This window comes from Equus quagga, chromosome 19, assembly GCF_021613505.1.
Source record: "Equus quagga isolate Etosha38 chromosome 19, UCLA_HA_Equagga_1.0, whole genome shotgun sequence".
In the NCBI taxonomy this organism is placed as follows: domain Eukaryota; kingdom Metazoa; phylum Chordata; class Mammalia; order Perissodactyla; family Equidae; genus Equus; species Equus quagga.
This window is the reverse complement of record NC_060285.1, coordinates 16,708,508-16,725,189: the sequence shown is the minus strand read 5'-3', so window position 1 is coordinate 16,725,189 and position 16,682 is coordinate 16,708,508. Positions and strand designations below refer to the sequence as shown.

The 16,682-nt window shown below is 38.1% G+C and overlaps 1 protein-coding gene across 6 annotated transcripts in view; it reads left to right on the top strand.

Moving 5' to 3' along the window:
- The window catches only part of POLR3B (RNA polymerase III subunit B), a 149,010-nt gene that overhangs the window by 16,671 nt on the left and 115,657 nt on the right, over window positions 1-16,682 (top strand). For all 6 annotated transcript variants that reach the window (XR_006886174.1, XR_006886175.1, XR_006886176.1 and 3 more), the window contains exons 7-10: window positions 535-626; window positions 2,079-2,196; window positions 4,100-4,208; window positions 12,109-12,231. Coding sequence is in view for 3 of the 6 variants with exons in the window: in XM_046646478.1 (XP_046502434.1) it covers window positions 535-626; window positions 2,079-2,196; window positions 4,100-4,208; window positions 12,109-12,231 (442 nt within the window). In the remaining 3 variants the exon portion in view is untranslated. The remainder of the gene's footprint in view (window positions 1-534; window positions 627-2,078; window positions 2,197-4,099; window positions 4,209-12,108; window positions 12,232-16,682) is intronic.

The following is a 16,682-nucleotide window of genomic DNA, read 5'->3' as shown; positions in this document are numbered from 1 at the left end:
TCAACTTCTTCAGATCTCTTTTCCAATTGAGTAATTCTGTCTTCAGCAGTGTCAAATCTACTATTATTCAACCTATTCATAGATTTTTAAATTAATGCTTACATTTTTCATTTTTGAAGTTTTACTTAGTTCTTGTTGAAAACTGCCTGGTTAGTTTTGATAGTTAGTCAGTCTCTTGTTCCTTATACTTTGACTCATTGTGCTATTTCTACATAACTAATGAGAATCACTTTGTTTACCATGAATGAAGAGTTGCTGCCATTTCTGACTTTCACTAAAGCCTGTCTGCAAAGTTCAAGGAAACCAAACATTTGAGTTTTTGTTATCTGTACTAGAAGAGCATTGTGCCTGAGGAAATACTTCATTTCATCAGCTGTCTCATGTAACTCCATTCCTCTGCCTTTTCTAACACGCTAGAGAAGAAGGCAGACCCCTTAGAGATGTTCGTAGTGCATGATTTGTATTCTTCTCACCTTTCTTTTTTTGCCAGTGACAATCTTTATGTGATATTTTCTTTTGTTTTATTTTAAACAGAATGCCCATAATGCTACGTAGTTCGAACTGTGTTCTCACAGGAAAAACGCCAGCAGAATTTGCCAAACTGAATGAATGTCCGTTAGATCCAGGTAGGTGTGATTCCTCGGATTTACCCCCTTTCCTTTTTTTTTTGCTTTTGTTTTACTGTTGATGTTGTTTTAGTTTTTCTTTGGAGGAAGATTAGCCCTGAGCTAACATCTGCTGCCAATCTTCCTCTTTTTTTTTGCTGATGAAGACTGGCCCTGATGTAACATCTGTGCCCATCTTCCTCTACTTTATATGTAGGATGCCTGCCACAGCATGGCTTGACAAGCAGTGTGTAGGTCCACACCTGGGATCCAAACCAGCGAACCCCGGGCCGCCAATGCAGAACATGTAAACTTAACTGCTGCACCACTGGACTGGCCCCTGTTGATGTTGTTTTAACATTTTTCTGCAAACACAATAGCAGCCTTTCTGCTGTATGATGAACTTGAACTTGGATAAAACTTCATTCATAAAACTTCTGGAAATTTGGCTCTAACTTTATTCTCTTACTCTGTATTTCTGAAAAATATGCTATTTCCTCTTTTATTTCAAGTTTAAAACTTTAATACTCAAGTTCTGAGGTATTGCTATGGTTTGTCAGTCTTTTCTTTGTCTCTGCTCAGTGGTTTCTTTTGGTATGCTTACAAATTCAAGAATAATCTCACGCTTATTTGTCTAGCTGGACTGAACAGACTCAAATAGCTCACTGCAGATGGGTTTAAATGCAGTAAAGGGGCAAAAAAATGAATCTTGTAAGTTTTTAACAATTATTTTTTCTGTACTATTTCTAGGCAGTTTCTTTTGTAAAGTTTCAAGCTTTGCGTTTAACAGAAAGCTTCTTTTAATTCTTTAATTCATGTTTCACGTTGATTTAATTTATAGTTACTTTAATCTCATTCCTTTGAAGTTGCATTAATGTAGACTCCAAGAAGGTTTTGGAAAGACCTTAACAAGGTAACTTTACTAGACTATAGTAAAATGTTGTGTAAGTCAAATATGTTGCCTTTTTTTTGCTTATATGCTGCAGGTAAAATAAAGTCTCACTTTATCTTATTCTGAATTGTGTGCAAAAAATGTGTGATAATGTTTTATGAGTTTTATTGAATATAGAATATTATTTTGGAAGCCTAATCTTAGTCTACCATTGTCACTGATTTGTTAGAAAACTTAGAGCAAATTTCAGTTTATATTAAAGATTGTTGGTATTTTTGTGCTTAAGAAATCTAAGGAGTAATTTTTTCACATTTTTCACTTGCCTCTTATGTATGTCAGATGCTAATGCTACATAGACCTATAAGATGCATTCCCTGTTCTCAAGAAGTTTAGTGTCTTACGGCTCATTTGTGTAAAATCGGTTGCTGACTGTCATCCAGTCATGAGACAGTATCAGCAAAGCCCTTCAAGTTAAGTGGTGCCAGCGCCGTGAAGCAGTGGGAGTGTGTTCTCTAATTCAGGAGATTACTAAATCACACTGAGGAATGGGTGGTGAAGCTTTTCTTGTTTCCTTTGGGCAGGTGGCTACTTCATCGTTAAAGGAGTAGAAAAAGTTATTCTTATCCAAGAGCAGCTGTCTAAGAACAGGATCATCGTGGAGGCTGACAGAAAAGGCACGGTCGGTGCTTCGGTTACCAGGTATGGAGAGCAGAGATGATGCCCTTAAGAAATATTGTTAATTCCTTTCATATCAGATGGTGCTCTTTCAATATGAGTAACCAGTTATTTCTGATAACAGGCAGCATAATATTCAAACTACCTTTGTTTAATTTATTGTATAAGTCTGTAAGTGTAGAATATTGGTTTAAGATTTTCCGTGATGAAAGTGTGAGACATTATTTGAAAGGCAACTCGTTATTTTATTCAAGTTGAATTTTATGTTTATTCATAGCATTAAAGGAACTTGTAAAAAAGAAATAGAAAACCACTCTTTAGTTTTTCATGTTCCTTTTCAGTCTTTGACCATTTTACATATGTACATCTACATCGAAATAATCAGTATTTTATACTAAACATTTAATGACTTATATAATGGACTTAACATCTTATTGTTAGTTTCCTAGACCAGACTCTTTCACAGTGTACTCATTTTTCTACCACAGCGTCCCTTGTATTACCCGCATAACTTCTTTTCTCTGGTTTATTATCATGTAATTTGAAATTTGAATGTTAATGAGTTCTGGGAATTAAAAACCTTGTGGCATAGTTAAGATGTCAGTGTGCAGGGCCAGCCTGGTGGCGTAGTGGTTAAGTTTGAGCACTCCACTTCAGCAGCCCAGGGTTTGTGAGTTCAAATCCCGAGTGTGGACCTACACACCACTCATCAGGCCATGCTGTGGTGGCCTCCCACATATAAAATAGAGGGAGATTGGCACGGATGTTAGCTCACTGAGTCTTCCTCACACACACAAAAAAACACATGTCAGTGTGGAATAGGGTTTCTCTTCTGACAACCTATAATGAACTGCTTAACTCAGACTTTCTGCATTTTTCTTTCTGATGAAGAGGCAGCTAACAATAATGGCGATTTATTGAGCAGTTACTAGAAGCCAGGCAGTATTCTAAGTGCTTTACATTTATTGTTTAATTGTCACCTCAGCCCTCCAAGATAAGTAGTAGTATCTCCATTTCACAGCTGAGTGACAGGCCTTGAGGTCAGGGTGCCATCAATCATCAGAGGTAGCCAGCATTTGAACCCAAGTCTAATAGTTCTACAACCCGTGTCTTCCCACTGTACACACCTTTTGGAGCCAGGGCAGTTGGGATCTGAATCCCGGAGTTGTTGTATAGCAGCTATGAGGCACTTGGTCTCCATGCTCGGTTTCCTCATCTGGGATCTGGAGACACCACTTCAAAGTGAGTGTTAGTATGTAGGAGATTAGGGGTGATACAAGTAGAGTGAGTAACAGCACAGTGTTCATGGCAGGGGATCGGTCTGTGTTACTGTTGTGGTTGATGAAAGCTTGGGAGTGTTTTTAAATCCATTAGGAATTTTGTAGGTAATAGAGATACCAGTAAAGAGAGGTTCCCTAGTTTCTTTTGGCTTCACAGTAATACCAAGACTGAGGTATGTTTTATTGGATTATAGTTTAAAAATTCATAGTATAAAGGTTGTAATCTATCACAATCTTAATAAAAAAAATTCATAGTATATAAATTCATTTCTTCATAGTTTTCTCATTATGGCATAAGCTCATTTTGAGGTTTTTCTCTTCAGATTTATGAAATTGATCATGAATATGTCCCACAGTGGATCAAAGCAATGCAGCACAAAGTGAAGCAGATCAAAATGAATTGGTGATTGTCACTCATTCACCCACAAAACTGCCACCATAATCTCGAAGCTAAAGAAGCTTTTATGCTGTTTTAAAATGTTCATGGAAGTGTCAGGAGAGGAGTTGTGCATCTTTAAAAAGCACTTGTTAGAAAGGATCTTACCGACCATTATTGATCAGTTGGACCTTACTGATTAATCATATGCCATGTTACTAGCTTGAAACTAAGTGGGGATGCAGCTTAACCAACTTATGTTTCCTTGTAGCTCCACCCATGAGAAAAAGAGCAGAACTAATATGGCTGTGAAACAAGGACGATTTTATTTGAGGCATAATACTTTGTCAGAAGATATACCCATTGTAATCATATTTAAGGTAAGGCTGTGTGTATCTGCTGAAAATTATAAAAAATTCTCCAGCTTATTTGCATGTGTAAGTAGAAATTTGGGCGCTGGCCCCATGGCCAAGTGGTTAAGTTTGTGCGCTCTTCTTCGGCAGCCCGGGGTTTTGCTAGTTTGGATCCTGGGCGCAGATGTGGCACCACTCATCAGGCCATGCTGGGGCAGCCTCCTACATAGCACAACCAGAGGCACTCACAACCAGAGTATACAGCTATGCACTGGGGGGCTTTCGGGAGAAGAAGAAGAAGAGGAAGAAGAGGAAGAAGAAGAAAAGATTGGCACCCGAGCTAACATCTGTTACCAGTCTTAAAAAAAAAAAAAAGAGACATTAGAAGTCAAAATTAAAAACCTAGGCACTGAAAAAGAGGAAGATTAGAAAAAAAAAGAAATTTGGAGGATGCGAAGTTCTAGGAGTAGAAAGATTTATAGCATAGATAAGTTGTCAGTCATGTAATATATTTCCAATTAAAAGCTAATAAGACCAGGGGTCAGATATTTTTAAAAGCAGTAATCTATTTTTTTAAATAGATACGTTATAAAAAGTTCCAAAGATAAAACAGGGCATATAGTGATGAATAAGCCTCCCACCCACCTGTGCCTGACCACATGGCTCCACTCCCCAGAAACTAGCTTCTTGTGCATGTTTCTAGAGATAGTCTGTGCATATACAGGCACGTAGTATATGGTAGGTTTTTATTCTGTTTTGTTTTTTACTTACATACATTGCACACTGTTTTGCACTTTGCTTTTTTTTTTTGTAACTTACATCTTAGAGATAGTGTTATGTTAGTTCATACAGAGCTACTGCATTCTTTTGAACAAACTTCCATTTATAGGTGTATCGTAATTTAACTCCGTCAGTGGACGTATACACTCTTACTGTTATAAAACTGCTGTAATGTCATGTTACACGTGGGCAGCAATATCTGTAGGCTAAATTCCTAGCAGTGGAATTTTCTGGGTCCAAGAGTATGGACCAAGTTGATTGTTCTTTTTTATGGACTTCCGGACTCTGGTGATTTTCTGCATCAACACAAATCTTCATTCTACAACTGTATTTTTTTTTTTTCAGCTTCTTTGTGAGTATGTTGGCTTAGAACCTAAAAGACATTTTCCCATGGAGGTAATGTTTAAATGGTGTAGTCTTTTCAGATAATTGCCTATTAGCCCACTTAACCTGCTCTGAGACTTAAATATTATATCCATTCTGTGAATAGTTAAATTGTAGTATTCGACATTAGACAAAGCAGAAAAATAGTTGGCATTATGTGATAACAATTCTTCCTCAGTATGTGCAGATTCTATATTTGCCAGTTCTCCTACTTGCTAAAATTTATTTTAACCTCCAAATCAGTACTTCTGGTGCTTTTACAGTTATTCGTGCGTGCACATGTGCCGAGCAGCTAAAAACTTGAGTCATCAACAGGCCCGTTCCCAGCTGAGGTCAAATTGCTCCGCCTTTGCGTTTCAGCTCTCATCCTATAAACAGTGCCCTTTTTGAGATGTGTTTATTGCCATGTTTTTTGCATTTTTGTGCTTTTCGTTGATGATTTTGCTGTTTAAAATGGCCCCTGAGCATAGTGCTGAAGTGCTGTCTGGTGTTCCTAACTGCAGGGAACGTGATGTGCCTTGTGGAGGAAATGCAGGTGTTAGGTACACTTCAGGTGTGAATTACAGGGCTGTTGGCTGTGAGTTCAGTGTTAGGAATCAACTGTATATATTAAATAAGGTATTTTTAACCGGAAACACACATAAAACAAGGTTCTTATTGATCAGTTGAAGAAAATGTAACAGAAGCTCACAGGAACCTAACTGTGTCAGCGTGGAGCAGTGCTTCCGGATTGGTTGACCCAAGCATTTTCAGCAGCTTCGTGGAACATGGCTGCCATGGGTAACGATAATCCACTGTATGCGGGTGTGAAAGGAATTTTGATGACTGGGTAGATTGGAATAAAGAACTCAGATTATTCGAGGAAATACTGAAGAGATACCGGGAGCCTCAGATAATTTTAGAGGTTGGTAATACTCTTTTCTATCATTTAGTTTCACTTCAGAGTTAAATATTTCTGTTCAGCAGTTGTTATGATAGTAGAAATATTTTGGGGGTTGCAGTGAGAGAAAACAGAGGAGCAGATCCTCTGAGGTGGAATTAACAAAGTTGGTTGAAAAAGAAAAACATTTGGAGATAAGCCTCAGAGGAGTAAGAAAGAAGGAGTTGAGTTGAACCTGTCCCGTTAGAGTTGTAACCAGGTACCAGAGTGCCGGAGACAGGGAAGGTGGACCTTCTCATGTCAGGCTGGTGTTGGGGGCCAGGCTGTGTGCCTGATTGTTCATAGGCATCAAATGGATGTTGACAAGTCATGTTCTTGAACTCAGGAGATACCCATATTCGAATGCAGTTATGTGAAGGAGGTTCTAGGCAATTTTCTGTGTGTTTACTATAGCTTAATGTGCTTTTGACTTCTCTACATGAGATGGTGCCATGTATTTTCTTTTTAGAATGACAATCATAAAAGCAGGAGCATTATATGTGGGGGGCCAGAGAGAATTCTTAATTATACTTTTTAGTGCCTTTATTCAAGGTTTTTTTTTTAAGCACAGAAGTAATTTTGGCTTTTCTTGTAGGGATCGCACGGTATCCAGTGTAGTATCTTGTGTATGTTAGTGATGTTCAGTAGATAAAGAAAATTTTATCTGTGTAGAATTACATCTCCAGCAGAGGGCACTATGTTCCCATGCATCAAAAGGACTTCTTTGAATGTCTACAATGCATGAAGATGCACAGGACTGCTTTCCTTAGTCCCGAAATTATAAATTAACTATACATAGACTCTTATATCACTCACATGGAAAATGAATTACTAGACACATGCATGCATTAAAATCAGAAAACCTTTATTAAATACTTCCTTTTTTGGCTAGGTGGCAAAAGTTTGATAAGACACTTTCTTCTGTCAAATTTGTTTAATATTTATGTTGTATGTGTATACATATATAGGACTGACTTAAATCCTTTTTATAGTGGGGCTATGAATTAACGGTGTACATTTTTATGTAACCAGTAGTTGAGATTTCAAACTTACCCATTTCTGATTATAAAACAGTCCTTGCATTGTAAAAATTTAGAAAGCCACTGAAAAATATAACTACAATTTTGGATAAATTTTTCTAGGCATTTTTTCCCTTTCCTTTTGTAATATGCACATCGATTTCATTTTATTTTTTTCACTTAAAAATGAATTGTGAATAGCTTTCCATGTCTTTAAATATGAATCTACTTCATTACTTTTAGAAGGTGTTGTGTAGAAATTACATGTGTGTGTTATAATCTATAATCAATTTCCTGTAGTGGGTCATTTAGGTGTCATTTTTTTCCCCCAAGTTTTCACTCTTATACACAACCCTGGGTGTCCTTATACATACATGTTTGTGCATGTTGCTGATTATTTTGTGAGACTTAATTCCTGGGAGTGGATTAGATCTTTTTTTAAAAACTTGGTACGTGTTGTCATATTTTCCTCTCAAAACGTATCCGTTACATTCTAATCAGCAGTGTATAAGAATTGAATATTTTTAAATTTTCAGTTCATGTTTTTCACTGTGAATTTTCAGTTTAAATTTCAGTGGCTTATTTTGGTCTCCTCCTGTAAGGATATTTCAATAATCTGATGGAAACTTGTTTGATAACCACTATTTAGACTTTTACATCTGGGAGGCAGCATAGAGTATTGGATAGCTTAGAATCAGACAAATCTAGGTTAAATCCCAGCTTCTCTACTTATTACCTATGTGACCTTAGGTACATTTCCCAATCTCTTTGTGTCTTGGATAATTTATCTATAAAGTGAGAATTTCACGTAAGAGGGTTGTTGTGAAGAACAAATGAGTTAATATATTTTTTGAAAAGTGAGACTGCCTGGAAAGAGGATGCTGATTCTCTTTCCTTAGTTCTCCTTGCGCATTTACTGAGAAGCCCAGGAAAATAAACTGGGATACCAGGAAAATCACATCATTTCTCTTTCTGTGTTGTGTGGCCCTAACACAGACCTTGACAGTCATTAGGACTTGATGGTTGTTGATTGTAACCAACAATTGGCTAAAAGTGACAGAAGCAGCAGGGTTTCCAGATTTCATGCTGAGTCTGAATATGATGGATCAAGCTTTTAAGAACTAGATCAGCCTTATTTATGGACTTGAATCACTACAAAGGTTCTCCCGCCCATGAATCTTCCCCACTTTGCGTTTTGTATTCCCAAGTCTTCAGCAGTTGTGCTGTGGTGGCATCTGGAGTCCGAAAGTTTTTACAGGAAAGAGGATCAAATTTCAAGGGTGCTGGGCACTATTTCTTGGAAACCAACTTACATTGAAATTTTTGATCTTTAAAGAGAAAAAAATCACAAAGCTATAGAGGGCCATCACAGTTCTTTTGTTATCTGCTAGGACTACTTTTGGTAATAAATTGACTTCTATCTACTTTAAAGCAAAATTAGAGATTTCTGAATACGAGCTATTTTAAGAAGTTTTTTCCTTTCCCTCCTTCACATAATATATTTCAGCGTATCACCATTAGCCTGCATATTGTTCTCTTCTGCTTATTGGTATTTTTTCTGTCTTTAAAAGTCACACTTGCAGTCACACTTAGTGGATATCCAAGGAGAGGACTTCATGCCTCTTGTTAAGGAGCACTGCCCTTATTTTTGTTCTTTCTTATTGCTGATTCCCAGACTGAGTGATCTTCTGCTGAAACATATTGTCTCTGCTATTTTTTCATGAGGTTATTATACAGCATTCACTTCTGGCTTATTAGTTAGGTGAAATGATTTCAGATATCTAGAGTACAAAGAGTTCCATATAAAGCTAGTTTTCAGATGTCTAAATTATGTCTGGAAAGCAAAATGGTTGGGCATTTTGCTGTTGTTTCCATAGCAATATGTCATTTATTTGAGCTGTGACTTCTGAAGGCTACATAGTCATCAAGTCAGCTTGGTCTTTGGAGTTGGAGCACTTTTGGTGATAATCTGAGTTATCCCCCTGTATTTCAGCGACCTGATATAGGAAGAGTTTAATCCTTTTAAAGGAAAGCTTTGCCACTGATCATTCTTTCTGCACATATGGTGTCATTTACCTTGTGCTTGGCATATCTTTGCTTCATGGCTTAGAAATGTTTGGAGGGCCTGAGCAGTCTGTTTAGATCTATGTTAGGCCACTCGAGAATTTTATGCAATTATAAAATTACTGCTTAGATTCAGCATCAGAACAACTTGAAGTGGCAATCCATATGTTAAATGAGGAAAGACTTTTTTGTTGTTATTAAACACCAAAATGTGCAATCAAGTATATAGTCTTTTTCACCTGGAGATTACTGAACTAAAAATTAATTATTAAAACAATCTAGGTGGCCTTCAGTTCAGATGATTTGGGTGTTAACATGCCTAAAGAAAGGGGGCTGATCTAGAGAGCTACTGCCATTTCAGCTCTAGGTTTCTAAGTGTGTCTCAGTGCGACCTCCTCCTGCTTTGTCGTTTTGCGTGTGTGGTTAGGTATCTGTCCCATATAGATCTTTCAATGTTTGGGCTTTCCTCTGAGAAGAGAACTGCATGGGCTACAAAGTTTTATGTCAAAGATTTTAGAGAAAGCTGATTAGAATCTACTGCAAATTGGTATTGTTTTTCTTATATTTCGATTTCATTGAAACTCATATAACATTATTTTGAGAGGTTGACAGATAAAAATTAACTTAAATTTAATTAGCTTTTTACAGGGAAGTCTTCTCTTCTGATATTTGTGACTGGCTGCGTGCAGACCGAGGAGAAAGTGTAGATAGTTCTGCATACTCGCCATCACCCTCGGCGTAGATGCGATGCAATGTGCTTGATCTAAGGGGAATCCAGCTTGTTTCTCATTTGTTTGAAAATTAGAACGGATCATTTTTTAGGATTGCTCTTCTTTAATCTATGAAAGGTTAATGAATGTGTGTAATTTTTAAATAGTGGAGTTTGTGTCTAGTGTCCATTTGAATAAACACATCATATCAAATTAGAGATAAAAATATGGAAAAATTAAAGTCCAAAAAAAGGGATTTGTGTCCCGTGAACTTCTTTATTTGTTCACTAAATTTTTGGACAAAACAAGTTATACACTTAAAATTTTTTTTTAAGTTTAAATAGTAAATTTAATTCCAAAAGTTGGTCTGTTAGTTATCTGTGCTGTGTGACAAATCAGTGCAGTCTATGTTGATCAGGGCTTTGGGGGATGCGTGGCTGAGTGGTCCCGGCTCAGGATCTTTCCTGAGTGGAGTTGTCAGCCAGGGCTGCCGTCATCTGAAGGCTGGATCGGAGCTGGAGGGTTTGTCTCCGTGATGGCTCTTGCACGTGATACCATAGCTTCTCACCCCTGGGCCTCTCCGTAGACTGCGTGAATGTCTTCCTGACACAGCTGCTAGCTTCCCCCAGAGGAGCCCTCTGAGAGAGCAAGCAGGAAGCGACAGTGTCTCTTAGGATGGAGCCTCCACAGTCGAACACTGCCGTTTCTACTTCTTTTCTGTAGAAGTGGGTCATTAAGTTTAGCCTACACTCGAGGGGAGGAGAATTAGTGTTCACCTTTTGAAGAGAGTGTTGAAGAATTGGTGACCTTCTTTAAAACCACCACAGTTGGCGTAAAAGGGATAGAACAGATATTTAGCTTCCCCTCAAATCTTCAAAACTTTCAGTAAGTTTCCATCTGATCCTGAAGTATCCAAACTGAATTTACAGAATGCAGACTACTAAAACTCAAATGTAGAATTGTAGAATTTTGAGCTGGAGGGGATCTGGTCGTGCCCTCTCATTACAGAAATGAAAACACTGAGGTGGAAGAGGTGATGTGACAGTGGTGGTTGGAGAGTCTGTGGTTGACGTTCCATCAGACCTCTCTCTCGACTTTGGAGAGATGCCCTTGCCGTTGTGCTCAGGGCAGTGTCCTTGGTGTTCTGTGTTGGAAGCTGGGGTTTGGTTTTCCCTTTCTCTCTCTCAGCGTGGAGAACTGAGAACGAGAGCATTGGAGCCTGACGCGACAGTCCTCCCTGCTTCAGTGTCTCTGCATAGCTAAAGGAGAATTTTAATGCAAACATAACTTTTCCCTTAACTTCTAAGGGGCAGATTATTTCCCTGCCAAGAGAGGTTTAGGGAGATTATGCTCTGTTCCTTGATATGGCAGAATTCCAGGCAAGTGTGTGAAGGAGTGAGCCTCGGTGCCATATGGAACTACGAAGATCTACACTGCTGGCTGCCACCTTGAAACACTTAAGTGGGTTTCTTAAACCTGTTAAGTGTGTTCTTAGTTTTTAAACAAATCTCTTACAATCTGTATAAAGTATAACTTGATGTCCCTAGAATAGTGAGGTAAAACATCTCTTAGCAAAAATTGTTTTAGCCTGAATGTGAATGATTTGGCAATTCTCAGAAAAATTAATCTTTTGACAAAACTAATTGGGGTTCTGTTTATTTTCAGCAATGCACGTTTTCACATTTACTGCTTTTTGGCTGTTTTGTTTAATTTTTTTCAGTTTGCCTCTGTAATGGTGACCAGTGTCTGCACTATACTTCCTGCCTCCTTTTTTCATGATGAAACTTGTAGGATATTTAAAAATTTTAGAAGATAGTACACATGCACAAAGTGCTTGAGAATGTTTGTTTTCCTCTTCCTAATCAAAATTTCTGTTTCAGGTTCTTCTGCAGCTTGGGCTATGGCTGCCAATGCCAGATGGCACCGTTTCTGAGAAAAGAGCTAGCTTTTGCTTAGAAGTAATACCCACAAACAATGCCAAATTAGCATAAGCAAATGTCAGTGAGTTAACACAAAGCCAACACTCTTTCTATCTTTTCTTTCCTTCCTAGGCCATGGGTGTTGAGAGTGACCAGGAAATTGTGCAGATGATTGGAACAGAGGAGCACGTGATGGCTGCATTTGGACCCAGTTTGGAAGAGTGCCAGAAAGCTCAGATTTTCACACAGATGCAGGTGTGTCTTTTCATCTTGTCCTTTGCTATGAAAGGGAATTGGAGATTTAATGCTGCTCATTGATAAAGCATCCGATGCAATGACTTTTTGGGGTGTGGATTTGGGGTGTTGGGGGGTGTTGGGGAGATGGGAGGAATGTTAGAGATGCTTCTTTGACTCATTTTTTTTAGGGATTAAAGGGAGGAGTTTGTCTAGATAAGTTTTTAGCCTATGGCATCTAACTTAGAAGGCGGATATGTGGCCAGTAGGCTTTTGTTCTGATATAATAGCAAGTACTCTTTTTTCCTTATTTGCCTGAGTGATATGTTTTTTTTAAACTACAGCAACGCTAGCGTAAAAGGTTTTTTTTTTCATGCATTTCTTCTTATTATCACTTTTTATTCCTTACTTCTAGTTGCTTTCGGCATCCAGTCATATGTAGTCTTTATCCCTTTTCATGAATTCACAGTGTTATCAGTAAGAAAGGCCCAGGATCAGGGACCCCTTTACCACTTCAGAGCCTTCATTGACCTGCTTAGGCACTCCAAGTTGGAACCTGGGAATTTTATGGCAAGACTCAAAGATGAAGATAGGGAGCTACATTTATGCCAAACATAATAAAAATAATTGCCCCTCCCTTGCCATGTGGCAGGGAACCCTCATAGCCATACGTAGGGTTTTTATCCCATGTTTGTGAAGTGCTTTGCTGAGTGTAAATCAATAGTGACATTGCTCATAGCCATCCTCAGAGGTAGGAATTCCCTACGACAGAACCACAATAGACAGTTCTTATTTATCCATATGTACACTCCCTGTTCTGTGGGGTACTTACAACAAGGTATAAATTCCAGGCTGCTTTTTCCTTGCCGCCCAGGATGCTTGTAGAGCCAGCGTTTTGCCACTTAATGTCTGTTAGTGTGTGTTTTGAAAATCAAATCCGTTTTGATATTTTCATAGCCTGAGCCAAACATTTGGGAAGGTTAATTGTCATGTGTAAGTATATTTTACCCCAAAGCACACATCAGCAGGGCTTATTCTCATCACTGCGTTCCTCTTTTTCTGCACTTAGTTAATAGTCAACTCTAGTCATCAGGCAGGCAGCATCCGGAAAAGTTGTTTGGATTTAGGAGAGTCTATTTTTGGTTTTTATTGAAAGTGAAACATTTAGTAAGCATGAATCTTTGTTACAAACTGAAATTATATTGTCCAAGGGTTGCAAGCACATGAAGAGAAAATGCTAAGAAATACCCCAAAATTGGTTCAATTTTGGGAGATACACTCCATCCTGTAAACACTCCATCCTGTAAAGCTGTGTAATGCCCTGAAAGAGCAATTTACCTTAGCCTTACCCCAGCGGATTCAGTGAACTCCATTACTCATTTTATTGCGGACATCATCAGTGTTGGTCAGATAACTCTGGCATCATAAAGCCTTTTGGGCAGGGGCTAAAGAGTGAGTTGGAAAATCATTCGTTCATTCCTCTTAAAAAGGTATGGCCAGAAAATTTCAGCTAACTGAATTAGAGAACTTCGGTTAAAAGATGGGGGGAATATACAGTTAGTTAACATAAGAAATACATGTTCCTAACATGAGAAAGTCAAGCAGGAAGTGTAAGTTGGAAATGCGTTGTACTCTGTACGCTAGATTAAAGCATAGATTAATATTTGCAACTAATAAGAGGGCACAGAGGCACGTGTGATCCAAAATGATTGATAAGTTGAACATATATTATGAGTTATGACAACATGAATATTTTATGTTGTTCTAAATGCAAATGTAGCGAGTAGACTTTATCTTATACGATAGAACTTTCGATGACGTGGCATAGAACTTTCGATGATGTGGCACGTTAGTGCAGTGCTTCAAACCCGTGTTTTGATTTGTTTTTAATGTCTCCCTTTTCAGCCTCTCCTCCGTTTCTCCTTCTCACAAAGCCTATTTGCTGTATGTTGGTCATGTCCATTTCATTTCGTTGTTGCCGAGGGCTCTGGTTTAGAGAGGAAATTCTTTATTACCTTTTTGGGAGAATACGATGCACTAGGAGTGTCATCTTGGCTTGTTTGTGAATCCATTGGCTCTTACCCCAGCCCTCACACTGTGAAACCCTGACAACATTGTTAGGTAATCCAGGGAAAAGGTGACTTTCTGCTATGTTGGAAGGGATGTTAGGCTGCCCTGTGTTCCTTTAATTCTTCCTAAAAGAAGTGAAGAATTTTTAGCCTTTTTCCCAAGGGAACTAGAAGACCAAAATTTAATGAAGACAACTCGGTTTAGGGAACTGCCTATCTGTGTGTGGCTGCCGGCAGCAGCTGACTAGCTGTATTCAGTTACTTACTGCGAGGCCACTGCAGCAGTGGTGTTTAGAGACCTAGTTTGTCTCATGCTCTGCTGGCCTTTTAACGGGGAAGATCCTAGGGTTCATATCCAAATGTTAGCACAGGGAGTTCCATGCAGTTCTGGGCACTATACTAGTCGTTAGGAATGAAAGCGAAAGATGCCGCAAGGTCTAGTAGGAGAGACATGTGTAAATAGTGCTTAAAATACAGTGTGATCTGAACACAAATGAAAGTAGTCAATTCTTTATACATAAAGAGTTAAACGAGCAGAGGAACGGAAGTGGAGTTAGGAAAGGCTTCAGAGAGGAGGTGATTCCTGATCTAGGTTTTAAAGCATAGGAAATTTCCCAGGTGGGTAACGGGACAGGAATTCCAGGATAAAGATTCAGGGATCCTAGCCCTTTCTTTTCACTGAAAGCCAGTTGAAAAAAAAAAAAGGGCATTTTGTTGTTGTTACAAAATAAGAAGAACCACATGATCCTCTTCTTTAAAAACTTTCTTATGGGGGCCGAGTGGTTGGGTTCACGCGCTCCGCTTCGGCGGCCCAGGGTTTCATGGGTCCAGATCCTGGGTGCAGACATGGCACCGCTCATCAGGCCACACTGAGGGGGCATCCCACATGCCACAACTGGAAGGACCCACAACTAAAATATACAACTATGTACTGGGGGGATTTGGGGAGAAGAAAAAAAAACCCACTTTTTATTATGGAAAGATGTCAACATTATACAAAGTGTACGGAATAGTGTTATGAACCCTCATGTACTTAACACCTAGCTTCAACTATCGCAGACACTTTCCCTTTCTTGTTCCATCTGTCTCCACCTACTCCTCACCCATTACTTGATTAGTTTTTAATATTTCATTTTTTTAGGTAAAACTTATACACCAAAATGTACAAATCTTAATTGCATAATTTTATAAGATACAGAATATTTCCATTACCCCAGAAAGTTCCCTCACACCCCTTCCTAGTCAGTTTTCACTTCCACCCTCTAATTTTTTTCCCACCATTCTGATTTTTTCACCGTAGATTAGTTTTACCTGTTCTAGAAGTTTATATATATGAAATTTTGCAGTGTATATATTTTTGTGTCTAACTTCTTTTGCTGAGCATACTGAGATTCATCCAAGTTGTTCCTTTTTATGTCATTTATCCATGTAGTTTGTTCCCTTATATTGCTGAGTAGTATTCCATTGTATGAATGTACCACAGTTATGTTTTCCTATTGATGAACATGTGGTTTGTGTCACTGTTTGGCTGTTATGAATAAAGCTGCTACAAATATTCCTGTACAAGTCTTTGCTTGGACAGGTTAGCATTGCTCTTGGATAAATACCAGGAACAGAATTGCTGGATCAAAAGGCAGTAGTGTATTTAACTTTTGTGAAGTTGGAACTGCCAAACATTTTTCTAAAGTGATTGTACAATTTTGCAATCCCACTAACAGTGAATGAAAGTTCTGATTGCTTCTTGTCCTCACCAACAATTGATGTTGTCAGTCTTTTTAATTTTAGCCATTCTAGTGTGTGTTTGGTGGTATCTTATTGTGGTTTTAATTTGAATTTCTGATGACTAATGATGTTGGACATTTTTTCATGTGCTTATCAACCTACTTTGTGAAATGTCTGTCCAAATCTTTTGCTTGTTTTTCTTAGTGAGTTGTTTGTCTTTTTATTATTGAATTTGAGTCCCTTTTAAAATATGTATATATATGTATAATATCTGTCTATCTATCTCCTGGATATAAACTGCTTGTCAGATTTATGTATTATGAGTATTTTCTCCCAGTCCATCACTTCCCTATTCATTTTCTTAACTGTGGCTTTTAATGAGCAGTTGTAAATTTTTACAAAATCTAATTATCAGAGGTTTTTTAAATTTGTTTTTCTTTTATGGTTATTGATATATGTGTCCTATTTAAAGAAGGCTTTGCCTACTCCAGGGCAGGAATATATTCTCCTATGTTTTCTTCTAGAAGCTTTATAGTTTTAGTTTTTACATTTAGGTTTAAAATCTGCCTTAAACTAACTTTCTATTTGGTGTGAGGTATGGGTCGAGGTTAGCTTTTTACTTTATGGATCATTTAGTTGTTTCAACACCACTTGTTGAAAAGACTTTCCCTTCCCCATTGA